This window comes from Branchiostoma belcheri, unplaced genomic scaffold (genome assembly GCF_001625305.1).
Source record: "Branchiostoma belcheri isolate BF01 breed outbred unplaced genomic scaffold, Haploidv18h27 scaffold7, whole genome shotgun sequence".
Classification (NCBI taxonomy): domain Eukaryota; kingdom Metazoa; phylum Chordata; class Leptocardii; order Amphioxiformes; family Branchiostomatidae; genus Branchiostoma; species Branchiostoma belcheri.
The window spans coordinates 4,222,924-4,250,170 of record NW_017804353.1 but is presented as its reverse complement, the minus strand read 5'-3'; the positions used below and the strand labels follow the sequence as shown (position 1 = coordinate 4,250,170).

Below are 27,247 nucleotides of genomic sequence, written 5' to 3'. Positions count from 1 at the left end.
TATTTTGTTCCCCCTTTTCTCAATATTGGACTAATCTAGACTATCATAAACTATTCTAAACACTGGGTAACTGCAATGAATGTGATCTACGAATTATGCATAATAACTATAGAAGTATGTACTATATGGTTTCTCTTTAATATGACTGAAGCTAAAAGTAATTCTTATATTCGTTAAGGTAGCCAAACAAGGTTTATATGCAGACATTGCTTTCAGATTAGAACACATTACCCCTATTTAACAGAATGGTACAGACCACATTTTCAACCCCACCTTCGGAAAGCACGAGTGCGCCTGCGCGGATCACTTGACAACAGCGTAAACGATTTCAACAAAGGGGTGGATTACTTTTCAGATTTGCAAAACTTTGCGGAAACGGGGATTCTGAGACAAAACCTTCGTAATTAGCGTCGATAACGGAAGTTAAAACCTCAAGACTAAGTCCAGGTGCAAGATTAGGAGTCAGAACCCTCGCTGTGGACTTCAGAACGCGAGACAAGTGGCAAACTTCCAGTGAAAGGACTTTTCTAGAAACAGGACATTCAACAGGTGAGCTGATTTGTGTGTGTTGTGGTGGGGAAATATACGTTTTCATCTCTCTTACAGAGCCAACACACTTTTTGCTGGTCTTGGTATCGAAGATTTAGGCCAAAGTGTACTAATTTTCCTGTATAAGGCCATTATGTCGGGTCCTGTTACGGTGTGCACGCACACTGGAACACTGTCAACATCTCAGTAGATTCTGAATGGTTGATAGATGGACACTGGTGCCATGTCACGCCAAATATGTCCGCCTGAACAAATTCCCTTACCTGATTTCATCACGAATGATGTGATTTTGTCTGCTTGTCCCACGTCATTCTATTTGAGAACAAACCTGGGAGAACACTAACTTTGTTGTCACAGTGGGGGGTATTTGAATTCCTGAATTAAATCCTTTTCAAAAGTTTTTATACTTATAGTCCTGGTCACTGTGCAACCCATTTAGAATATATTGCACTTGATAATGTAGAATTATAGTTTTTTTTTCTGTCAGTGCTCATTGGTTTGTTTCACTTTTTCATATGCATATACATTTTGTAATACTATAGTATAGGAAATATGCTAATTATGCTAATTATACCTTCCCAATATAGTTTTTCTACATCCTTTTTGAAGGCTGGGCACTGGCCAGCTATAGTACTTCTCCAGACACCTATGATTGGTGTAATTTTTAAATATTGTAGAGTGTAAACATGGAACTTTTATGCAAATTTGACGTGACATTTATTTGCTCCATCTTAATTCAATACCTTTGGTTCGTTGCAGATATTCTGATGGAATTGAGGAGACGTTAATTCTCGCCGGTGTTGGTACATTTTGTCCATCATGGCTGCTGCAGTGTCGACTGCCTCACGGCCGGATCTGGTGGCTCACCCCGTCCCCAGCCCACCTGCAACACCCAAGGCCTCACCTGCAGGCTCCGCCAGGAAGGCTGGGAAAGGGACCTCCAAGGAAATCGTTGAACAGGGTATTTTTCTTGTCTAAATTTTCGAGGCTGCCTTTTTAAAAGCAATTTTTCAATAATTTTGGAAGACTGGAAATCCTAAACTTCTATTTCAAGTCTTTAGCTGGGCAATTATGTATTGTGGCACTCTATTAGAAGGTTAAAAAATAGAAGGAGGTAGGAGTAAAGTACAGACATTCCTGTCATTTGAATGACCTCAATATGATAAACAGTGAAATATTATTACTTCCCCAATTTTTTGAGCAAACAATATCCTCCAATAAAAATTAAAATTGCACTTTCCTGTTCCCTCTGGACTGGGACCAGTTACTAACCAGGACAATGTGAAATGATATAGCTATGAATAATTAATATCGGTCCCATTGATAGCATGGTCAGCTTTAATGGGTTTCATTAATAATTCCAGTTGTAACAACCGCATGCATTTGTTTGATGTTTACCGTAAATATTAATCTTGTTACAACTTGCCATTGTGCTAGTACAGCACATGTAAATCCCTCGTTTTGCACATTTATACATGCTTGACTAACATAGAACTTGGTAATTATCAATTTTTCATCAAAATTTAGGTTATCAATCCCAACTTCATGGTTTCCATCACATGCATCATTTTTACGGCCACACGGAAAAAATTACTTTCAAATTTGACCATATACGTACAACCATATACCGTATAAGAGCTGCATTATTTGAGATCTGATAATTTTGTCCCCCCCCCCCTCATTCAGGTGGTTCCCCCCTGCCCGACCTCCGCACCAGTGACATGGCAGTGGACCGTACCAAACCCCTCCCCACCTCCCTGCAGAGCGACTTCATCCCAGAGGACCTCCTCTTCGCCCTGACCCAACCCCCTCCTCTCAAGGCCAAGGACAACCTCCTGCCCCCCTCCAGGACCAAGACACAGGCTGTGGTGCCTGCTGGCAGGGAGGCATGGAAAGAGGTCAGCATTTATGGGAAAGATGCAACTTCCTACATCATACCAAGGCATTTGAAGTACAATGTACTAATGCCTACTCATTAGGTTTATCACATATCAAGTGTTTAGGAGGGTGTCAGCAGGAAGTTTTCTTCCTTTGGCCCCCTTTTTCAACCAACATTGCTTTAATAGTAAAGTCTCATGATCCAATCTATTGAAATGGAAAAGTTTTGTAGTCCTGAATATTTTCTCAACTGTATTACAGTGTAAAGGAATAGATCACATCCAGAAAGTGTCCAAGTCAACAACTGGATAGGCAGAATACACATGAACATTATCGTTGCTGCTTCGTATGTACATTATACAGTAAGTAAAGTTAACATTCACTATTACCATATTCCAGCCCACTCTTCCCCGCCGCCCTGACAATGTGTGGAACTTCTCCAGAAGAAGTCGGTACAAACATCTGACAGACAACACCGTCTGTACATGTGGGGCTGGCAAGTGAGTACAGGGCACCTGTGTAACAATGTGGGGTTTATAGGCGCTACCAACTGACCCGGCCGATGGGTCTAGGCCTTTTCGGCCGAGCGGTTAGAGTGTCTGACTGGGGACCGGGAGGTTGGGACTTGGGAGGCTTTTACTGGCTCCTCCTGTTTCTTACAGTGGTTCCCACACCGGCCCTGGGAGTTCTGGCAAAGAGTGCCGCTCCAGGGATGTCGAATTCAGAAGATTTGAGGACGAATCTTAAAAAGAAAAGGGGGAGTAGTGTAACAGTGGGGGGTTTATAGGCGCTACCAACTGACCCGGCCGATGGGTCTAGACCTTTTCGGCCGAGCGGTTAGATTGTCTGACTGGGGACTGGGAGGTGTTGAGTTCGAACCCCGGCCCGGGACCAGAAGGGTTTTTACTGGCTCCTCCTGGTTCTTACACCTGATTAACTACAGCTACTTTTTTTTGTTATCATTTATGATTATAGTGTCTTCTTCACGTTTGCCCAGCTTATTGTCAGTAGAGTTGAGAAGCTTGTGTGAAGTGCCTCCTAGTGACTTTTCAAGGTACTACAGCTAATGATAATGATTGCTGTTTTTTCAGGGATATCTCATTCCTGTATGATGCAGTGACTGCCACATCAGAGGACAAAGAGCCGACTCCACCATATAAGGACAAATATGACAGGAGCAGCATTAGGGCGGATGCTGTTAAAGAGGTGGACAAGGTAGGCCAATAAGTTAAAAGTAATTAATACTCAGTGCATCTTATTGACTTCTGACTTCCCCTTATACTGTAGTACTGGTATAGGTTCGTTTCAGCCAGAATTTGTACTATAGCTGTTACACAGAGTCATATTATGTACACAAAGTTAGTAACTGTGGATTTTTTGTTGATTTTGAGAAGTCATGATATACATGTACATGTACTAACTTAAAGACTTCATCTCTTTCCCTACAGAATATTGCATTACCAGACTCTCTCATCCCTGATGAGTACCATATCGTCAAGTCAAAAGGTGTTATGGGCCTAGAGTATCACGATGAGTACGTTTTGTAACCTCTTCAGTTGAATTATCCAGTTTGTTAATAGCATTTTATATTAGATATTTTTTTTATTTGTGAGATACTTGAATGTTTATTTTGTTGATTTAGCAATGATTGCCAAAAAATTTACCAAATTTGTCTTCTCTCTTTTAGTAAGTTCACCACAGAAAAAGAAGACCATGAAAAGCATCTAACAATGTTCCCATCACTGTGAGTATGAATTTTTTCACACTATCTGTAGCCTTGTTTTTATGTAGCTCTCTTTAACCTAACGTAGCATTTTATCACTGATGAGTTACTATTGGAGGTAGGAAGCTATAGCTAGAAGAAGGGTTAGAAAATGGTCTTGTATCTTGTCACAGTTTTCAAATGTTGATTCCTCTTTCTGATTGGCTAACAGGAGACCAAGTGGCCGTTACGAGGTCGTTCACCTGCAGAAGGTGATGGACGACATGCTGAACAAGGTCGGGGTCGAGGACGATGAGTTAGAGGTCAAAGGTCCAACTCAGGTACATTTTTTCATTAGTTCATTTTATCTCAGACTGCATTTCTAATCATGGAGACAGGCAGCCAATCAGATTTGTATTACAAGGATCAATGTTTCTATTACATGTAGCTCTAAATCAGTTCTAAATGTCAATGTTGATAATAAAGAAGTTATATTAATGCTTGAATCAGAACAGATGATATCAAGTTGCAACATGTCCATAGAAGTGAGGGCTGGAAAAGAGTAAACTTAATCAAGCTGTGACTTTTATAATTTCTAAGTTAATTTTGACCTTACAATGTTTTCTGCTTTGTGTAGATGCACAACCTCCTCGAACTGATCAGGAAAGAGCAGAAAATCTACAACATCATTTTCCACGAGCTCATCAGACAGGTAAGGTATAATAAATATTTTGCAGCTAAGCTGGGTATGGAATGTGTGTAATTTAAATGGTGTATTGTATTAAATTTGATGACTCATGACTCTGTTACTAGTATTAGGAATGAACCATGTGTCTGTTGGTTTTGCGCAAGTCATAGTCTAACGAAAAGACTGACTGACATATATATATTGTATAATAGTTAGTATGCATTGCTATGGAATTGACTGTTTAAAGAAAGTACTCTGATGTCCCGATTAAACGTACCGGTACGTTTATTTTTTTCGGCCCGAACGTCCACCCGGTACACTCTTATTAGGGACAGTACGTTTATTAATTTTTGGGAAAAAATTGTCCATACGTACCGCACCATCAGCAAGTGGCCGGCGGCCGCAAAATTCGGCAACACGTCACAGATAAATATTTGGTCCATGATAGCGGCATTTCCCATGAATATAATGTATATTATTTATTTTTCGCCTGCTGTCCATTTTTAAGTCCCAAAACGTCTGAAAAAGCAAAAATTTGCCCACAAAACCGAAGGGGAAGGCGAGTAGCTAATCGACGTATAATAGCACATGGCGGCCGCAAGTCCTTGTCAAAATCGGCAACGCGGCAGAAAAATGCCTGGTCCATTTTAGCGATATTTACCATGAAAAAACGTATGTGGTTTATTTTCCCTCTGGTGTTAGTTTTTAGGTCCCGAAACCCCTAAAAAAGTAGAAATTTGCCCACAAGACGGACGGCCGACGTGGGGAGGGCGCCTAGCGCCTGAGCAGCATGACCCGTAAAAAGTCAAAGGTCATAGGGCACCCATATTGCGCAATCACCGTAAAAGCGCCGATTTAACTAATTTTAGGGCGTTTAAAATTGATACAATCACATTATCGATTTTTAAAAAAACAATGAGATGGAAACCAATCAAAATTTTATGCTGAATAATATTTTTCTTCTTCAAAAGTTTTTTTCTTCAGAAGTTTTTCTTCTTCAGAATCCAGACTTTGACCAGACTAGACAATGTACCATACCAAATAATTATTATGTTGAAATGGATTTTGTTGTACATATACTCATTAAACCCCTATATTTGTACTTAATTGGGCTTGATTTTCTATCTCTTAAGTTAGTCAGATTTTCAACTCAAGTTGCAGGAGAAGGCTTAGCAAAGTGCATTTCAGAAGTGTAAAATGTAATAGCTTCTCCTACGGATTTTGTATTTCCCCAAAACAAGCACAATATATATATACTCATTGATTAAAGTGATATATACTCACTAATTAAATGTAACAGTGAAAGATTTGCCCATATATTGGTATTGAAATAAAGAGCACATTTTAGTATCATGGACACACAGTTCACCTGTCAATTTGGTCATTTTCCGGGGGGTACGTTTATTCCGGAGGGTATGTTTATTAGACTTTGAAGATTTGTCCGGGGGGTATGTTTATTCCGGGGGGTATGTTTATTAGGGACATGAGAGTAGGTTAAGAAAGCAGGTTGAACATTGTAATTTCTGTATATTTCATGAAACCATTTGAATATGCATGACCTTTTTAAATGAGCATATTGCTGAATGTTCCAGGTGAGTGTGGAGTGTTCGGAGCGCGGGGAGCTCCTGTCCAACCTGAGACAGCGCTACGCCACGCTGCTGGACAAGGTCCCACGGCAGGTCAAGAGTCTTCACGCCGAGGTCATGGCACAACGGGCGCTCGACCGCAGACTCACCGAGGAACTCATGAGATTTAAGGGCTCCATCACATCTCTGACAAGGTGTGGGTGGAATTAATAAAATATGTTACAGTAAATTTTTTACTGTAAGATGTACAACATTTGCTGTGAAATGTTTTTATTTGCAGGTAAACTAGATTTCTTTGCATTATGATGTACCCATTCTCCTATTCAGTGTGATATTTTCATTGCATGGCTCAGGTACAAAATACATTGTACATGTATATATATGTAAATTTAAGGGATTGCGTATAGTATTTGGAGCAGTACTAGTGTATTTTTAAAAAGTGATAAAAGATTTATTTACATATAGTTTTGAAGTAGTAGAATGGTTTATTCATTTCTCTAAAATGATATTTATTTTCTTGTTTTACACCTGCAGTGAACTGGCAGATGTGCGTGAACACGACAGACAGGTGACCAGAGAGGCTGAACAGGCACAGGAGGATGTAAATAATCTTCTTTTCATTCTGAAAGATATTTAGATGGAAAACTCTTAAATTGAATTCTATGCCTTTCCTTTTTCCTGTCTCTATCTGTGCACTCCACGAGTGGTTTTCCCAACTGGTTTCAGGTGTTGATACCCCACGACTCCTGTAATTTGAATCTACTTGTGATTATACCCTGATTGTCAATGAAAAAAGTGTTTTGCAAGACTGAAACACCAGACACACAGCCTAAGTACGGGGCCCCTGTCATCATGTGTTTCGCACTGAGTTTTGATCTAATTTATGTTATGAAGTTTAGAGCTAAATGAAAGATTTTATCCTGGTTTGTTCTCAGTTGGCCGTAGCCCTGACAGAGTCGGAGAAGAACGCCAGTCTGCTGTCTGAGTACCACGACTTGTACGAGCTGCAGCGGCGCCGACTGGAGACACACGTGGTCCAGCTGTCGGAGGAACGCGAGCTGTGGAGCACAGCGGCCTACAACCTGGCTCTGAAGGTTTCATTCCTTCCCTTCTCTCTCTCAAACTGGGTGGGACGATGCTGTGTTATGAATCTGAAAGAAAAGTTTGTTGAAAAAGTTTGTAGAAGCTATTGTTAGAATGAAAAGTTCAGCAAAATTACTTTCACCTGAAATGTACATGTATATGAGTCTTATTAAAATAAAATGTTGTTGGATATTTTTGATTTACCGGTATAAAATCATCAAGAATGTTGCAAAGTAAACAGCCTCCTACATAGCATTTTAAAGTTTATTTTGCTGCCATACTTTGTACCCTGTACAACTGTTGTGCAGTAAAGTTATCTTTTGATCAATAAGATTGGATAAGTAATACTAGATATTTGAAAAAGGATTTTTGTATGTCCTGTACAGGTGATAGAGCTGAACTCCCTGAGCACTGCCCGTCGACTGTACATCAGTGAGAAGGCCTGGTGCAAACTCACCAGTCACTTCACTATTTTACTGGGGGACAAGGACACCGAGGAGCTCGCCAAGTAAGACTCCATTTTTGTTGTCCTTTTTTCAGCACACTGTGAAAATATCCTTTACAATGAGAAATATTTCCACTGCATAATAGTGGTCATGGGAAGTTCAAAGATTGTAAAAATCCAATGTCTTTTATAATTTGAAATGTTTGTTTGTTTGAACTTTTGTATATTCACAGAATACTCCAATCGCCCTATTTGCTGATTTTCATTGAGACTAAAACTCTCAGTTGCAGAAAAAAAAGTTGGCTGTTTTTAAACATTATCTTGTGACTTGTGTGTTACAACCTTCTTCTCTCTGTGGTTGCAGAATCCAGCACCATGTGGAGACGTGGCGAGACCTCATCACCAAGTTCAACCTGCAGATCCGTGCGGGAGACCAGAATCTGAAGCAGAAGTTCAACAACATGAAGGAGAGACTGAACGCCTGGTCCTCGGAAATTGGCAAATTTGTTGGGTAAGACAATGCCTCTGTGTGTCCAGTATAACAGCCTTGTACATACATCAACTACATGTGTAACCCCAGGAAACAGGAATATTAAAATTGCCAGTTCTTCACAGGTCTTTATTAATGTCTGCCTTAATTACCGGTACAGAAAATGTACATGTACTTCAAAACATTTGACAGTAACAGAATCCTTACTTTCTTTGCACCCACTTTTACCAAACTGATAAAACTGTATATTTTACAATATGTGTAATGTTTTAAGAGTACTAGAACTATAGATAGTGTGTTGTGTGATTTAATTGTTGACCGTGTCTGTATTGTCCTGTCCAGTGAGACTGCCACCACCAGTGCCACCAGCTACGGCAAGATGCCCGGTCCTGAGATGGTCAAACAGCTGTATGATGACATCGCCATCTGGGAGGACGTAAGTCTATCAGCGCAGATTATCTCCCTTAATTAACATAGTTGGAACAGATGGAGGTACATGTTGCTGATCTTCAAGTTAGCTGTTCTCTCTTTTATCTTTCTTGTCAGTTTATTTTGCCAGGTAAATACATTAGAGGTAGTACATACAATATAAGTGCATGTGCCAACTACCTATATGAAAAGGTGATCAGTACAGCCTTGAAACATTTGTAGGAGACCGTCTCCTGTGTGACAACATGATATAATCTTGGTTGCCATGACAACAAAATATATAATTATGTAATCTTGGTTGCCATGACAACATGATGTAATCTTGGTTGCCATGACAACATGATGTAATATTGGTTACCATGACAACATGTAATCTTGGTTACCATGACAACATGATGTAATCTTGGTTGCCATGACAACATGATGTAATATTGGTTACCATGCCAACATGATGTAATCTTCCCTCCCTGTCTCCACAGGTGATCAGTACAGAGATGGAAACGTTTGCAGGAGACCATCTCCTGGGTTTCCAGGACCAGCTGGCAGCCATGAACAAACACATGGAGGGGTGGACAGACGCCTCGCTGAAGGTGTTCAACAGACATCACACCGAGGATGGGTCCAACTACCCCGACCACGAGAAAATGATCAAACTAAATGAGGTAACCAGAACATTTTCTTCTCTTTTGGGGTATATTTGTAAGTATTTTCAACCGTACATAACAAACAATAGAGAACATTATGTACATGTTTTCTTCATTTTATGAAGTCCACCATTATGAATTTTTTGGCAAAAGAATAAATGACAACAAAAATTCTGTGACTCTTTCCATTTTTCATACAATAATATCTATAATATCCGACCTTGACATTATCTAGTTTTACGACTGACACTTTTTTAAAGAGAATGCACACATTTCTAACAGTTGTTTTTCCTTATTTGTGTTTCAGGAAGTTGAGACTCTTGTCAAGCAGTATAACATCAGGGTGATGGGAGAAAATGGTGAGTCAGTACTGTAGGTTCATCAAAGGGTTCATCATTCATATTCATAAGGTTGGAACAGTAGTTAGTGTAGTAGTAAGAATTGTTGTCCACTCAGACCATAGTCAAATACAAAATACATGTATACACAAATGATTTTACAAGTTGGCAACATATATTAGTAAGAGTACCTGAATTGAAGTAATGTATTATTTCTATGTTGTATGTTTCATGTAATGTAATAATATACTATGTACATGTATTTGGTGTACTCGCTTCCTAGTGCCCACCTCGTATTGTTGTGTAACAGTTTTGAATAAATAAAAAAATAAAGAAGAACTTTATTGCACAACAATTGCACATGGTACAATGTATGGTACCTTTCCTGTCCCACCAGGTGTTGCCAAGGAGATGATCATGCTGCAGAACGGCTACGAGACATGGCACAACAAACTGGGGAATGTTGGGAAGGGCGCGAGCCTTTCAGACAACGACTGGTACCGTCTGTATGAGCAGTTTGACACGTGGACCACGCAGGCTGGGAACATCGTCAGCCTGGTGGGGACGACACAGAGGGAGGAGGATCGCGAGGCAGGGAAGCCGCACACCAGGTGAGGAGTACCACAATGTACTAGAAATGTAATCGTGAAATGTTGTTCATACTGCAAAATCATAACACTTCAAAATTCAATGTAATTTGTATTTTCACTGTAGTACGGAATTCTTTCAACCACTGCAAAAGCCTCCATTTTCCTAATACCACAAAATAAAACAACTGTAAGGCATTATTCTATTCTATTCTATTCTATTCTATTCTATTCTATTCTATTCTATTCTATTCTATTCTATTCTATTCTATTCTATTCTATTCTATTCTATTCTACTTCATATCAAGTTTGTTTGATAGTTTATCAGAAAAAAAATGTGTACTAAGGTTTGCTGTATTAGCTGAATGCAAAAATGATGTCTTAAAAAGGCTAACCAAATTGTGTAAACTGTTTAAACCTGGTTAATTTGTTAATTGATCCATCCTTGCTGTGTTCCCAGTGTTACTATCGAGGCTGTGGTTAAGAATGTCCACATGTGGCTGTCTTCAACCATGAATGGGATCAACAGTGAAGACTCCAAACTAGCTGAGCAGGTAAGGACAGACTTCACAGCTGTTTATACACACGACTTTTTCTATTAAAAATTGCAGCATATTTAATACTTCAACAGGTTTTGTGATTTCTTATGATCAACTTATTAGTCTTTATCAGTTATAGAAGTTTAAGATTTTTCAAAGTACATATGTACTTTTTTTAAACTGGAAATTGTCTCCCGTCATTTCTCTCCCGTGCGGCCAGTGTGATGCTATCATTTTTGGTTACCATGACAACAGCGATTGTGAGATGCAAACAGAACCCGGAGGACAGAAGGTAGTCTCAGATTCGGCCACCAAGAGCACCAGAACTTCACTCTCATTATACAAATACTTAGTTTACAGAAGCCAAGTGCCACCAGTGCACATTGCATAGGAGTTCACTTGCAGAGCTTTGGGACTAGCTGGTGTGCTTTTAGTTAGTTTTTTTATGTACTTGCACCTATTTTGTAGTCCTTTTTTTAGCATGCATGTTGGTGTAGCATTAGTGCATCATTGTAGCAGCCCCTGACATATTTTGCAATTTTTCAATGAATGGCTTCACCCTGTCCTCAGGCAGCATTGCAAGTATGGTGCTATCTCAGCAGTGAAAAGAACAAGACAAAGAGATACAAGTGCTGAACTAGACCTTAATTGGGAATGAGGATGTCTGGAATAAGTGCGAGTACATCTACTAACAATTACTCTGTCCCAGGTGGCTAAGCTGCACACCAGTATGGTCCACTGGATGGTCCAGCTGCTGCTGAAGCTGGCCCCTGACCACACCCCCAAGGTCACGGCCAGTCTGCAGGGCGTGTCTACTGCCAAGGAGCTACAGGAGACGGCCAGAGAGCTGTTCGACAAGCTGGCCAAGTTCTCCAAGTACATCATACAGTAAGTCACTTTTACTATTCAATTGTTCAATATTTATCTTGTACATAGGATTTGAATGTTGTTAAGTGTGAACTCACCTCTGTTGTCTGATGATGAAGACAAAGTGTGCATTAAGCCTCCTGCACCAGATGGTACATAGGGCAGTGCCCATCTCCAGTTCAGTAGCTACACGTTTGTGCAGTCATTGGTAGTGGACTGTGTTTAACTATGGTTACCGTGCTCTTTCCCAAGTGCGCTCAGTGCTAAGCAGAGAAAGCAGTATGTTACATTTTCATAGTCTTTGGTATAACTTGACCAGGGATCAAACTTACCACCTATTGAATGCAAGGCAAGCTCTCTTTCTGCACCAGTGTGTGCATGTTTAAGTCACACAAGTTTTGATTTATGCTTTTAGTTTAAGAAACCTTGAAATTTTGAACAAATGTCTGACCCTGTGGTTGCCCCCCTCCCGCAGATGTTGCCAGGGCATCGTGATGGACCTGATGCAGGAGAAGGTGGATGCAGGGGAGGAGGACGCTGATCACGAGTTCAGGGAACTCAAGAGGGTCAAGGTCAGAACAGATCTATACTTTCCAACCTCCTAAGCTTGTAAGAAAATGTCAGGAAAAATCAGCTGAACCCCCTTTCAAACTTCTCAGTTTAAAGCATTAGTATAATCAGATCAACAGTTGATTTTGACATTTTGAACTGTTAACAAAAATGCTTTTAACCATCTTGAAGTCATATTAGCCAATGCTTCTTATCAATCTTTATGCCATCTGAGAAAGGATATTAATTTAGCACTTACTCTTTTTTCAATCACTGTTCAGCCTTTTAGTTTACACACCTGCTTCATAGCTTGGACCTGTTGCAAAGGCAGGCTCTGGTCACAGAAAATCAACATGTTGTGGTAGCTGAAATAATATCCACAGTATCAGTACAGCAACCAGGCATTAGATGGTTGAAATCATTGGACCATTTTTCTTCCCCTCACAGTCGGAGAGTCAGGAGTGGATCAGAACAGCCAAACTGCTGCTGAACGAGCTGCTGGGGGAGGAGAGCGAGTTCAAGTTCGAGAACCTGGAACCCCCCAAGGAGGACGGCCCGGCCCCAGGGGGGTCTGTACCCCCCTCCAGAGACGGGCGCTCCCTCCCCCCCACCAGGGAGGGGTATGGTCTGTCCCTCCCCCCCACACGAGAGGGGGAGTCCAGGCTCACACCAGGTAAGCAGGTGTACTCAACTGATGGGTGGTTTCTTTTCAAGTTTCTTTTCAAGAACATGAGAGCATGGTACAAAATGCTACAAAATGGCAGGTTCCGCCGCCACGGCTGCATGGAAAAGAAAATGTACTGTCAATACATTTCCCCTTGTTTCATTTGTACCTGAGTCAATTTTTTGTAATTAACACATGTGCAGCTGCTAATAATCCAATTTTTATTGGGATAAGCAGTATGAAAGAAGGAGAAATCCTTTTGGATGCATTTGACATTTTGAGGTTTTCTCTGTAGTGATGTGTGAGCCTAGCAAGAAGATTGATTAGAAACATTGCATTACAATACTTGATTGACTGCTAGACCGAACATTGTAATGCATAATTCTAATCCTCATCTCTTTGCCATTCAGGGGAGACCCCCTCCACTGCTGTCCCAGGATCCCCTGCAGAAGGAGAGGGGAAGGAGGAGGAGACAAAGGTGAGCATCAGTTTAGCGAGTCACAGAGACTGGCAGCAAATATCAAGTCATGTCACACTATACATAACTTTATAACTGTTACAGTGAGTGCTTCTTTCCCACTATGAAAAAGTTGTTAGCATCCTTCTGTCTTGAGAGAAAATATAGTTCACGCCATGGATCAGTTCATGGTTAAGAGGCTGTGTCCACCGGCTGTGTCCAATCCATGGATGAAAAAGTACATGTTGTATATTAAGCACCTTACTGGCCTGTGTTGCATGGAATTTGGGATAACATTCCCAATGGGACCAGAAGGTGTCATAGAACATGTGATTACTTGTTGTGATCAGATTGGTAATGAATAATTTATGTTGACCAATCCTGATCCATCCTCCACAGTCTGGAGAAGGCCAGGAGCCAGGTGAAGAGAAGAAGCCGGAGGAAGACACCACACAGATGCAGGTCATAGGTCACGATGACAACGTCCACCCACAATCCCTCGAGGACAAACCCAAAGAGCCAGTGGTACGCAATCTTAGGACGTACATCAAAATAATCCAATGTGAATTGATGAGTCTACATTTTTTAAATGTCGATCTTTGAGTGTATTTTATCAAATTTGCTGCCTACTGTTGCCTAAACCAGTTTAGAAATGGTAGTCTTTGAAAGAAAAAAGTCTTCTCATAAAAAAATATTTTACAAAGCAACTTACTAGTACTTTTCTGTTTGGTATAGTTGTTACACAGGTACAAATGTTTCTTGAGTAAAGGACATTTGATAAAGCCTACCGGTATGTTAGATCTTTTTGATACAATAGTACATAATTCTCTGAATGTGAAATATCATATCTTATATAGAAACTAATGAAGGATCTCTGTTCCCATTTGCTGCAGGGAGAAGGCATTACTGTGTCCAGACCAGACACCCCACAGACTAAGAAAGCTTATGAGGCTTTGGCAGCTGTTGATGCATTACAGAAACAATTACTGTAAGTGCCTTTGTGTCTCTCTATAGGTTTTTTAATGATTTCAGATCAAATGTTTATAACAGCTTTCATGTTAGAGAATCCTTTCAAGCAGACCTTTTTCTTTCCAGTTACTGAAAGCTTGACCAAAATCACCCTTGTGTGCTATATGTAATAAAAAGGACAGGACAGGTTATATGTAATAAAAAGGAGGAAAACATTTTGAGAAAGATGAAAAACACACTGACAGGTACTCAAGTTCAGATAAAAAAAAGATAAAAGAGAAACTGTTGAAAATAGAAATGAAAAAGGTAGAGAATCCATCAAAAAATAGTTAACTTCCTCCTTGCTGAAGTAGCCTTTTGGCACCAAATTTGTATGGATTGCAAGGTTAGGTAGCAGGGAGAGGGTTAAAAGTGGGTTTTAACCTGAACTTTCAAATGTTCTAAAGAAAAGTCTGAATTTCCTTCCTGCAGGGATACCGAGGAGCGTGCTCAGACTGCTGAAGAAAAGGTGTCCAGTCTGGAGGAGGAGTTGAGGAAGGCCAAGGAGCGTATTCGGGACCTGGAGAGGAAGACTGGCACCCCTGGTCCCACCCCAGACGGGGAGGGGGCGGAGCCAGAGACACCCCGATCCACCGACGACCCGGAGGACAGACCAACAACGCCCGGCAGGAAGGAGAAACACAAAAAGAAACCCAAGAAGAAATAGAGAACACTATTACCTGTACTCTGTCATACACCAAAAAACAGTTACTTAAGCAACTGGATATAATTTTGGAAACGATCAGACGTTTCAGGGAGCATCCACTACCTCCTGGACTTCCGAAAAATTGTCTTCACTTATATATTTGCACGTCAATCAATAGTTCTTGCTTATAAACCTGCATTTCTGCACAAGTTCACTAGTGTCACTGACAAAAGGCAGTGGATGCCTAAAACGTCCAACCATTTCTAAAATCATATCCAGTTGCTTGAGTAACTGTTTTTTGGCATGTATGTCTAACCTTCACTGACATACTCTCTCATGTTTCTGTCATTGCAAGCAATAGGACTTTGCTACTGTAGTGACTTTTTTATCATCCTGAGGCTTTGGAGGGTTTTTATGTGTGCATGTACATTTTGATTTTGATGAACTTTTCAAAGTGGATTTTTGCCACTTAGGGAATAATTTTTTAGTCAAATTTAATATGTACAGAGAGTTCATGCCATATCAAGTTGTGTGTGGAAGATGTCAATATTCAGTGCATCAAATTGGTATTTTTTCGATATCAAAACTGTATATTAGATGTAAAAATCAATGTTGGTACTAGTATATGTTGATGCACATCTGTAACAGAGTGGGAAGATGGAATGTTGATATGAATGTTTGTGTGGCTCATATGCAAATGTATTTGAAGAAATAAATTATTTGTACAACAATGTCTCTTCTGACAATGTCTGTTATGTACATTTTAATGATATGTTGGTGTTATGTCTATTTCTGGCATGTTCCTTTTTTAACAAGTTATGAAGCAGATGAAACAAGTACTCTTCATGATTAAAACTGCTTTATTTATATTTTCATATCACAACTGAGGTGCTTGCAATATCAAGATATCACATCCACATATATCACAGGCATTCAGTACAGAATATATATTGCACATACCGGTATAAACTTATCAAGTTGAGACTTTTCTTCCACTGTTCTTAGTGTTTTAATAGTTACATTAATACAGTTCTATGTCTTATATTTTATCAGTTACAATTGAATCAACATCTATAAACACCAATTTTGTCTTCAGTTATGGTACTTTACATACAAGAGATATACAAAGGAAAACACTTGGTTATACACACAGTATACCTTATAAAATGTACAAATATCAATACAACATCATGTAATGCCTATGCAAAATCATTCACTGTACTTGAGTTTGAAACTCGTGTCTGAGGCTAGTGCACAATCACTGGTACAGATGCGCTCTACATGATATACATATACATGTACACAATTCAGATATCAGTCTAGAGTCTCGGATGCTACATGTATATATGTGTTCTTCATGATGGTACGAGTATGTATCGCATGCAGCACTTTGTTGTTGTTTTGCTATACTGTTCTTAAACAAATTGTCCTCAAGAGGACAGTCTAGTTTACACAGCACTCAGGTCAATACGTCGCATTGCAAACGGCTCAATGCAGGGTAATTGTGGGGAATAAAAGTTTAATTTAAAAACTGATGCTTCAACGCACCATTAGCCTTAGTCCAGGCTTGCATTGAGAGCCTTTTTATCAGGGTGCCACCATGGCAAAGAAGAAAGCCACCGTAACAACCAAAGCGTACGCGGCGGTCCCGGCGGCATCCGAGGCCCGGCAGATCTGGACCATCTCCGGTTGCGGGATCGGCGCCTGTCTCTTGGCGATGTTCCGAGTTACGGGCGGCGGCGCCGCGGTCACGTTAACGGCAGTCACGTTGTTCCGGACGCTGGCACGGGACGGACCGGCGGCCACCTGCGTGGTAGTGGATGTACTGATGCTGGTACTGGTGCTGGTGCTGCTCGCAGAAGTTATCCTGGGAATGATAAATACTGACTCAAGGACAAGCGATGTACAACGCCGGAACATTCCGACATTAAACACGTGTGCACGCCGAAAACTAAGTTCGGATCTCGAAATTTAGGTTAGGCCGTAAAGTTCAATAACCCCTAAAAGTGGTGGATTGCTCGTTCCTAGGCCTTGACAAAGACTGGAGTTGTGTAGTCGAAAATCCATTTTATATGTGTTGGAAATTACAGTATAAACCTTCCATATAACTCCCAGAAGCAATATAAAACCCATAAAATGGCCAAGTTCCTCAAGCCATGCCTCCGTTGTCTTATTCTTTACAAGATTCGCTATGGCTAGTTTTATAAACGCCCCTCTATTTTCCATTTCGTGTCTCTCTTCATTCCCTCTTCATGTCTTCTTCGTTTCTTCCCCTTTTCGCCAGTTTTTTCTTTCCCTTCCCACTTCCTTTTTTTACTCACCTGGGGTAGTCCCGAAAGAGCTTGTTGTTGTACAGGTAGACGTTGTTGTAACAGATGTGGCTCTTGTCACAGGTTCCACCGTTACGGCACAGGAACACCAGCTCAGCGTACGGAGGGATCGTCACGTTGGTTTTTGACGGGTCCTGCGGGGAAAAAGTTAACAAGTACCCTGTTAGATACTTTGGAATTTGGTTGAAACAGGCCTAAAGTGGGGCAATAGACTGTGAATATTCTTAACAATGCATCCAAAAAGAATGAGGTTCAAAACGCTACAGACGTCGACATGGAAGTGTAATTGTACAATGTAGGCTGGTTGCACGTTCAGCACCAAGGACAGTACCTTACCAGTGTACCTGCTACGTTCGTGCTGACTGTATCGTTATGTAGTTTCGGATGGTTCAGATATCTTTGAAATTATTGCTTCCTTCCCATAGCTTCTTTTAAATGATATCCATGGTTCTCAGGGTGACAAAACACGCTGTCTAAGTTCTCTCTCTTAGGACCAACATTTGAATTTTTAAATAGTACTGTATATGAAAGTGCCTTACCCTAGGCGGAGGTATGACGGTGTCGTTGACCGTGAATCTGACCTCACACTGGCCGGCTCTACAGCTGCTGCTCTGGTAGTACGGCCGGTAGTTGTTGTACCCGTAGTTGTAGTCGTAACGTGGCCCCATAGAGTTGTAAGCCATCGACCTGTAGAATCAGGGAGGCCCATACAAATATCTAGTTACAAGTACAATTTTTAGGAGGCTTCAATGTTTGTTTACGTCACTTTCTTTTTGTAGAACGTCGTGGGTTTTGTATGTCCTGAAAATTTCACCCACCCGCCAAATAAATTCTCTTCAAACATACTTCCTTACGCATTTTTAACCCCATATGGTTTAGGATAATTTTCAAAACGAACGAAGTTTGATTTTAGAATATAACGTTACATCTGCGTACAAAAAGAATCAATTCTATCTTCCTACAGCATAAGAGATCATCTTCTAGATATGATTATAACTAACAGGAGTAGAATGTGATCGGAACTCACGTTAACACGTGGCCTCCGTACAGCCCGGCCAGCCCTGCTATGGCGGCGGTCGCCACCGTGGACGAGCCCCACCGCTTCCTGGACCGGGAGGACGACGTGCTTCCCCAGGACGAGCCGGAAGACCCTCGGTTGTTCCAGGACGATCCAGAATTCTGATTCCCCCAGGACCCCCCGGTGTTGCCATATGAGGAGCCCCCTGTGTTTCCCCAGGAGCCCCCTGTGTTGCCGTAGGAGCCTCCTGTGTTGCCGTAGGAAGACCCCCCTGTGTTGCCCCAGGACGACCACTGCTGCTGTTTAGGGTAGCCCGAGTTACTGGATGAAGAACTCCAGCTCGACCACTGCTTCTGTTTCGGGTAGCTGCTGGAGGCGGACCTCCGCCGGCCCAAACCGAAGCCTATTTTCCTTCTAGATCTCTTCGACTCCGCTTCATGGAGACTGAGAAGGACCAGGAGTGTCAGCAGCAGGGCTGTCTTCATGGTCACCGACATGGTCATCCGCCTGGCTCACGGCTGGAACGTGAACGTTTGTTGGTTAACTGTGGTCTGATCGTGTCAGTGAAAACGATGTCTCTTTTTTTTAAAAAACAGGATTGTCTGAAAAACAGGTCAAATGACCTGAGCGCAATTTCCTGTATAAATAAAATAAAGTGAAAAGTGAAAAAAGTCTTTGAAACACAGTTACTTGATGTTTTGATGTGATAGGGTCGAATTCGAAGTGTCAAGTGTCAGTGTCAACATCTTTGAGAGATATTGAATTATTGTTCCATAACCTTATTATACAGAAAGCAATTAATTCTCCAAAGCCTTAATAACACAGCTGGCAATTGTTCAAATTCATATTTGTATTTTGGATCTGCATCATTTATTCATGGCCTTTCTAGGAAGTCAGCTAAGAAACTGTCTAAGAGGCAATAAATCGATATAAGACTATAGCTTGCGTGACGAATGACTACCATCTACATGTTCCATGTACTGGGGACTTAATGTAGACACGTCGTTTGTGAAGTCACCGTGCTATAACAATATGTCCGCGAATTATCAAATGTCTGTTCCTTGATATTCACTGATACGTCGTTTGCTCTACGTACACATAATGCTTTATTTGACAAGCGTGTAGAGACAACAATTGGCTATATCATCTTTGATTGTTTACAGCCCTCCTCCTTCAGGCGTTTTCCTAATGCATTTGAACTTGCAGTAGGATAAAAGTTAAGGCCATTTGGGAAGGAAGAAAACAATGCAGTAATTTGACGTGACATTGGCTTAGACAGGCGCCTTTGGATTTACCTTAATTGCATTTTTGCACTCAGAAAACGTCTGTGTATGGCTAAATTACAATAAGCTAAAAATTGCAATAAACTAAATAGGTTAGTTTATTCAAATCGGTGTAAAACGTCACGGAACAGTGTACCGTATTAGGGTCAATATTTTTTTAAAGCTATCATTGGAAAGATTGATTATTTTTGCCGAGAATTGAATCCTTCGACGCACCTATCGACAAAACAATCCCATCGACATCATGTCTGTACGAATGCAGACTACTGAGGAACCCGCATGCACGTGCACGCAGCATCGTTTACAATACTTTTGGCACATGTAGGATGCCTAGCCTCCATAGCATGCCAAAAAACTGGGGGTTTGGGGGATCTTCAGGGTCTTTGGGATCTTTTTATTATGTGCTATGTTCTGATTGCATATAGACAACATAGCCGGCCTGGTTGAATTATCCCCGTTTTTTTCAGAACTGGGCTAATCAGAAAACAGCCGAAGACCACCAAACCCCCAGTTCTATAAGCCTGCTACGGAGGCTATAGGATGTCCCTTTCGTAGGAAAAACACGCGGTCGTCAGTTGCCTTAAGGACTTTAATCTCTCGACTTGTCGGCCAAGATTATTCATTCTGTCTGATAACTCCCCAGACATGTCTTGTGTTAACATCACTCTTTTATCTAAGGCGATGGTAATCCTGTCTGCCATTGCCCTAGGCACTTAAGGGCATTCATAATTTATCAATAAGTACATTTTTAATATCTAAATTGTCAGTATGGATCGCCGTACGTGCTGTTGTTAGTGGGTACAGCTATTCTTAAATGTGAAAGAAAAAACGTATAAAAGCAAAAATAATGTTTCCTGTGCAATTTCATGTATTACTTAATAACCACATATCTAAATATGATAGATTAGAGTGCATTCAAAACTAAACAGTCAGGGAAGGTCGGATAACAGTTACGCTTAATGAGTACTGTGAAACGTACTGTCATGACAATACGATATTTTCTCCTACATTCTAAACGTTCGCATTAGTTTTCATAATTCAGAGCTATGCACTCTGTAGGATTATTTACTGCGACATAGCCATTGCGAACTAGCGTGCACTGAACCCGTGCGCTATGGCCTCTGATGCTGAATATGCATATGTGTGGTCTCTCTGGTGATAAATATAGCTTTCCTTGTCAGATTTGACAACGGCCGAAACCAACGCATACCGAGTAAACAAAGGACACATCTGTACACGCAGATATCGTAATTAGTTTTATCGGAATGTATCCTAACTAAATCAAATCGCACGGGTGATATTTCACGGATTTAAATTACATGCGTGACCAAAACAATCGCACTGCGTTGGAATCAAAATGGTCGTTCACTATATGCTAGTCACGGTCTGGGATGCCATTCTACACGACAACATTCAACGTAATTGGTATGAAATTTCAGAAATTGCAGATAACAACACACGCAGATGTACATTGTGTGACAGAGAAACATTCTACGGATCTTACCTCAATGCCTTTCCGTAGATAGGTAGATTGGAGGCTCTGGAAAATTGGGAGCGACCGGAAATAGGTCTCACGTGATTCAGGGACAAACCGTTACTGCTACGGTATGATGTCGGCAGATGCTAAATTGTATTTCAATACCTCGCTATCGAGCCATCAACTGAAAATATTAGAGATATTTCCCCGAATGACGTTACATTGCGTGAAGAGGCCGTTGACATATGTATGTAGACAAAACGGCTTCCAGGTAACCGTCACATATATAACGTTATGCTGTTGACCTAAATAGAGAATCGATGAAGAGGACATGTGATGAGAGTCAATTAGAGACTGTAGGTTGAATTTCAGTGAAATTCTTTAATCCAATCGTTGTAGATGTGGAAAGCAGCATATTTGAAAATAGCAATTATTGTGGATATCTAAATTTTAATTTCAAAGATGTATGGCGACATTTAATTTATATTATAAATCAACATCATTGTATGTTAATAGTACATGTTGTTATCACACATGTTTTACATTTGCGTCATCTTCTAATCTCGCGGGAGCAGCGTTTTTAGGTCAGGCAGAAAGGTCAATGGTTAATCAGATAAATGTAGTTATAAATCTTATTTTTGGGTACCTAAAGTACATTTAATCATATGATTGACACACATGTTGTATTTACATAGGACAGAAATTACGTCGTAGAACAATATTTAAGAGTTCAAAGCTACATTGGACGGATTATGATAAGTTAATAGTAATAATGTTGACATATTTTGACTATCTGATGTAGATATATGATATGACATAGATAATGAATAAAATATAGAAATACATTTTTGTATTTAGGGATAATAAAATGGCAGTTCCTACATGGAGAGAATCACAATATACGGAGTTGTAAAATTTAAGGAATATAACAGTATTGATTTTTATACAACATGGGCCCAACTGCATGTATCCTTTATGACTGTACAAGGCAAAATGTTGTAGCCAACACCAGGGTGATGCTGGCTGCAATTGTCAGGAGGGTGCCCTTCTCGACCATTCCGCAAGGAGCGCGGCTGCACACGAAAATTGACTCTGGTTTGGGTTGTGTAGTTGTGTCGCCCACATGAGTGGCAGTCCAGCTGCAATAGACAACAGATTTAAAGCAGTATTCAATGTGCATACGGAATGCTGTACAACAATTATCATACTCTACTTGATATTGATAATCTTGAGGCCAATTTAATTTTCATCAACCTTCTACGATGAAGGACATGCAACATCATCGAAACGTAGCATGAGTTAGCGGTAACTTAGAGTTAGAAAAGGACACATGAGCCACAAAAACTCTAACAAATTTTGGGCGCATTCGACGGTCACCATCTAGACGCACATTTAAGGAGCGGAACGGTTGTGTCTTTGTCAAATGTTAGATTACCAACAATTAAGGAAGCAAGCAAAAAAATTAAACAAAAACATGACTAATCTTACGGGTGCAGTTTGTCCTACGTGTCTTTGTCAACTGCTAAATTACTAACAAGGAAGCGAGCAAACAAACAAACAAACAAACAAACAAGCAAACATACAAACAAACACAAATGACTGTAAACCTACGGGTCCAGGTTGTCCATGATGGTCCTGCCGTCCCGACTGAGGTACTTAGAGCGGCAGTCCCTGTAGTAGGTGCAGCAGGTCCCCCCGGTACGACACAGGTTAAACTTGGTGGCGTTCACGGGCAGGAACGCGTCATTCTGCCGGGAAGAAAAGAAACATTCAGTTAAAGTTAGCTGCGACACGTACCAGTATCTGCTCGTATAGCCGGTATAACGGCCCTTCGGCGTAACACACCAGCTTCGCAGGCACGTGGCGCGGCGGCAGCTAGTTACATCACACTGGACGACTTGTTACACTCAATCTTTGCACATTTTTAAAAATTGCAGGAGTTGTTTAAAGCTTTCTGGTGATTATGCCCCAACTGTGCTTGGTGGTACCACATGGTTCGCGCAGGTAACAAAATAATACAGATGCAGATGTGTTATATAGTCTTTAAAAAAGTATGATAATCTTATATTTCCGATACCAAACGAAAAAAAAAAACTGGCCAATACTTACGGTACTAAAAGACTATGAGATTAGGTTTACAACACTTTCAGAGTTCAGATCGAGTCGAATGCAAGAAATGATGACAAGTGACGTTAATGTATCGAAAAGTATTTTAAAAAACAGCATTACTGTCACTGCGTCGTGTCTTTTGCAGCTTAGGGTACTTAATGTCAAGGCGCATACAATAGTCAGCCAAGAGCTCTCTATACTGTTTAGAATAATACATGACTAACCTAGCCTGGTTACCAAACCAATTTATTATACTCCCGAGTCCTACATCCTCTCCGCAGGATGTAGGACTCGGGAGCTATAATAGGTTTGGTAACCAGGCTATGACTAACCGTGTTGTAGACTGTGTTGTTCATCATGTACTTCAGGGAACAAACGTACTTCTGACTACAGAGTATGGCGCAACGGCGTCTACTTCGACGCCTGATGTCATGAAAAAAGTGTTTAAAACAAACAAAAAAACAAACAAACAAACAAACAAACAAATGAATCAGTTGATAGTTTTGCTACTTCATTTGTTAACACTCAATGACTACATGTAGGTGACTAGCTTAATTGACGATTACAGACTTGTACACGTTGTTTCTCCACATATTATATTTTACGAAAAACGACAAATTAGACAAAGCACGGCATTCCTCCCACCTGCTCGAATACGCGGTGGACTGGTCCAACGTGAACAGGCAGACCACTGTGAGGATACACAGCACCACCGTCACTGTCAGCCTCATCTCGGACCTCAGTTCTGTGGTATGACGTGCAGATTATTAATGATTCATGGATGTGTCTGGTTTCATTAGCGTCAAGTACTGTTGTAGTCATAGGCGATTGTTGGTGAAGGCAATGGCATGTCTAAGTCCATCTTATGCTTAGGTCACATTTCCAAACCGGGGCCCGGCCGGGCTGTTTGTACGAACGAAAAATTAACTATTCTCATTAAGAATATAGAGAAATAGAGCCCATGATTGTTATAAGAACTTTTCGATGTTTTGTTGTGTTCTGTATCGTAGTTTTCGTTCCCAAAAGCTGCCCGGCCGGGTCCCGTATGGGAATTGTGACCCCAGCATTAGATACTCTACAGCTGTGGTCCCAGAAGAAGGGGACTACAGCACTACATTACATTTGTGCACTAGTCAAGGACGCTTTGCATCAGACGTCAGGGTGACAGTGTTACGTTCCTAGCTAGAATCTAATCTAAACAGAATGTTAAGTAAAACCTACAAAAGTGACTGCTCGGGACAAATGCAAATAGATATTTCATCCTCAAGTACTAACAAATCAGTAAGATTCTTGAAGAAAGTAACATACCTTTACTACCCTATTGTTGTGCAGTGCCCTTCGCAGTATCACAATCCACAGATGGTGTGACTGTATCTTCTACTGACAAGCCTTAGATCTTCTGAGGACAACGCATAATTGTACTTTTGTGTTTTGATTGTAATTGTTCAGTGGCGCGGAAAGATATAATACATGATTAATATCTGTGTGTATTCATTGACAGTACATCAAGGATATTAAAATGCACATGTTGCTTAGCGACCACAGTACACGTGTACTCCTATTATCTAAAATATGTCGTTAAAACGTATTCGATTCCTCACCTATCCCGTAGTCTATCTAGACGGCTGTATTCGATCATTGAAGCCTTCGTATGATACATAGATGGCCTAAAACTGTGAAGTACTAAACCTGATTATTTTAGCTGTACATACATTGAATGTACAAAGACTGCTCTGATCCAATAGCTCTTGGTACTTTTATGTTCCCATTGTAGTTGGTCAGTGGTGTAGAAAATATAAAACCCGTCCAATACGGAATGTAATCATGGAGAGTGCACATGAATGACTGTCGTATGTGGACGTCGCGTGGCGACCGCAATACAAACACAGTAAAATGTCATGAATGTTGCACCACAAAAGACGCCAGGCGATCCATTGACAGTTTGCGAATTCGTCAATAAAGAGACATCTGCATTTTATGAAAAAGAACTTAGAGTTGTCACACTTTCTCACCAAGGTTTCTTCTTTATTCATGAAATAAAATTTCCTCCACTCCATCATTTAGGGACATTCATAGAAGTCCCATCGTAGTATTGTTGCAATTCTTACTCAATTCAAAACATGCACTGTTAACATGTCACCGACCGTATTCTTATAATGTGACACCAACGGGTAAGCTACTACGAAATTTACTTCATTGGTATGAAATGACACACAGAATGTAAAACCATGGCACGTCATATTCCTCACAAATTTTAAAGGCACTTAATATGATGCATGGACGCCAGGCGCACCTAAGCCATTCTTCTTGGCTCTATCTCATGACAACAATCTGTATACGTATTTAGTTATACATAGGAAGTTATAATGGAGAATATATATACCTCCTTGGTTATACAGTTTTATCCAAGTTCCCTCTAAAGATGACTTCAGTATGTCATCATAGTATACATGTATAGGGTACAAATATTCGATATAGGTAAGACTAAATGATAAAATCTCGCTTTATAAAAACGTTAAGACTTTAAATTATGAAATCGCGTTTCATAAAGAAACATCTTTACATCACTCTATCGTGGCAGGAAACAGAGGCCTGTAAGCAGACCCATGGTGACGCTGGCGACAAGTGTTATGACGGTGCCTTTCTGAGTCATTCCGCCAGGGGCGCTGTCGCACAGTATCACGGACACGGGCTTTGGTTGGGTGGTCACGTTTCCCCAGTGGGTGGCTGTCCAGCTGAAACAAGAGTTCCGAGATCTCATACCTCCATGAAATATGGGCTTGACATGTAAATGTTAATTTCTTCTTTAATTATGCAAATTACCTCCACATTAATATAATAAATGCATCGTGATGTTAACTTTTGATTAACTTACACATGTACCAAGTATGAAATTCCCATCATTTACCACTAAGGAGTCATAGAATTTTCGCATTAATTATGCAAATTAGGTCATCATTTGCATAATTGGTATCTGGTGATGTTCCATCTGCCATAGATTACATACTAGTACATTACATGTATGAAAGTACTATAATGCAAAACACTGTAATTACAGAATTTCCTCATTAATTATGCAAATTAAGTCCTCATTTGCATAATTTGCTGTTAATTATGTACATCTCTCTCTCAGCTACCTACCTACCAAAAATGATGAAAATACATTGTTTCTATCTGGACTTATTGGCTTTTAAAGATTTCGCCCGAAAGTCCCCTGCAGTTCCAGAACAAGCTGCTAGGGGGACCAAACCCACACCACTTACTAGACAGGACAATCTATCTGCCACCAAAAAATCAAGACCATAGCATTTTCAGGACAAAAGATACAAAAACCGGAAGTTCTGATGCAGTACCAAGGTCATCCACCAGGAGGCGTATATTTGACCTTGACCTTCGTCTTCCTAAGACCTACCAGCATACCAAATATCATCACAATCCATAAAGGCGTTATGAAGTTATGCTGGCCGCAAATGTGCGGAGACACAAACACACAGACAGACAGACAGACAGACAGACGCAACAAAAACAATACCTCCATTTTCATGGAGGTAATAACACAGGTTGTTTGTTTTCAAACACACAGCCATACAGTGGCACTGCCACATTTGCCCTGAAATAGGTCACCTATTCCCCTGAGGGAGCGCGCTGCCTCGCTGGGCATAGCCACATCTGTTACCCTGCCTCGCAAGTATAAAGGAGATTCCTCTCAGCCATGCCCTGACTCAACCTTAAACCGGAAGTGCTGCTGCAGTACCAAGGCCACCCACCAGGAGGCCCATGTTTGACCTTGACCTTCGCCCTCCTAAGACCTACCAGCATACCAAATATCACCACAATCCATGAAGGCGTTATGGACTTATGAAGGTACAAAAATGCGGAAA

General features: G+C 40.7%; 3 protein-coding genes across 3 annotated transcripts in view; 1 reads left to right on the top strand and 2 right to left on the bottom strand.

Moving 5' to 3' along the window:
• Positions 1 to 274: 274 nt before the first annotated feature.
• Positions 275 to 15,713, top strand: LOC109484644 (axonemal dynein light chain domain-containing protein 1-like). The gene is made up of 26 exons (XM_019787990.1): positions 275 to 549; positions 1,309 to 1,510; positions 2,236 to 2,447; positions 2,827 to 2,927; positions 3,519 to 3,642; positions 3,876 to 3,961; positions 4,115 to 4,171; positions 4,362 to 4,470; positions 4,767 to 4,841; positions 6,410 to 6,597; positions 6,938 to 7,004; positions 7,339 to 7,497; positions 7,873 to 7,994; positions 8,296 to 8,442; positions 8,764 to 8,857; positions 9,330 to 9,512; positions 9,802 to 9,853; positions 10,230 to 10,443; positions 10,880 to 10,973; positions 11,668 to 11,846; positions 12,301 to 12,397; positions 12,822 to 13,047; positions 13,449 to 13,516; positions 13,895 to 14,020; positions 14,389 to 14,483; positions 14,936 to 15,713. Exons 2-26 carry the CDS (start codon positions 1,369 to 1,371, stop codon positions 15,168 to 15,170), a joined length of 3,252 nt encoding a protein of 1,083 aa, XP_019643549.1. The 5' UTR covers positions 275 to 549; positions 1,309 to 1,368; the 3' UTR covers positions 15,171 to 15,713.
• Positions 15,714 to 16,396: 683 nt separating this feature from the next.
• On the bottom strand, positions 16,397 to 21,374 carry LOC109484556. The gene is made up of 5 exons (XM_019787876.1): positions 21,285 to 21,374; positions 18,507 to 19,015; positions 18,019 to 18,166; positions 17,471 to 17,613; positions 16,397 to 17,016 (listed from the first exon to the last, which is right to left on the bottom strand). The coding sequence occupies exons 2-5, from the start codon at positions 18,998 to 19,000 to the stop codon at positions 16,737 to 16,739; spliced, it is 1,065 nt and encodes a 354-aa protein (XP_019643435.1). The 5' UTR covers positions 19,001 to 19,015; positions 21,285 to 21,374; the 3' UTR covers positions 16,397 to 16,736.
• An 856-nt stretch (positions 21,375 to 22,230) lies between these two features.
• LOC109484589 overlaps positions 22,231 to 27,247 on the bottom strand; it is a 6,802-nt gene continuing 1,785 nt past the window's right edge. Inside the window, exons 4-6 of the mRNA XM_019787914.1 lie at positions 23,699 to 23,789; positions 22,869 to 23,005; positions 22,231 to 22,396 (exon numbers count right to left, since the gene is read on the bottom strand). Coding sequence (XP_019643473.1) covers positions 22,231 to 22,396; positions 22,869 to 23,005; positions 23,699 to 23,789 — 394 coding nt within the window. The remainder of the gene's footprint in view (positions 22,397 to 22,868; positions 23,006 to 23,698; positions 23,790 to 27,247) is intronic.

Coding starts and splice junctions, on each gene's coding strand:
- LOC109484644 (XM_019787990.1), top strand. CDS start 1,369: ATGGCTGCTGCAGTGTCGACTGCCTCACGGCCGGATCTGGTGGCTCAC. Junction 1,511..2,235: donor CAAGGAAATCGTTGAACAGG/GTATTTTTCTTG, acceptor CCCCTCATTCAG/GTGGTTCCCCCCTGCCCGAC. Junction 3,643..3,875: donor CTGTTAAAGAGGTGGACAAG/GTAGGCCAATAA, acceptor CTTTCCCTACAG/AATATTGCATTACCAGACTC.
- LOC109484556 (XM_019787876.1), bottom strand. CDS start 19,000: ATGACCATGTCGGTGACCATGAAGACAGCCCTGCTGCTGACACTCCTG. Junction 17,614..18,018: donor CCGTCATACCTCCGCCTAGG/GTAAGGCACTTT, acceptor TTTTCCCCGCAG/GACCCGTCAAAAACCAACGT. Junction 17,017..17,470: donor CTCTTTCGGGACTACCCCAG/GTGAGTAAAAAA, acceptor TATCATTCCCAG/GATAACTTCTGCGAGCAGCA.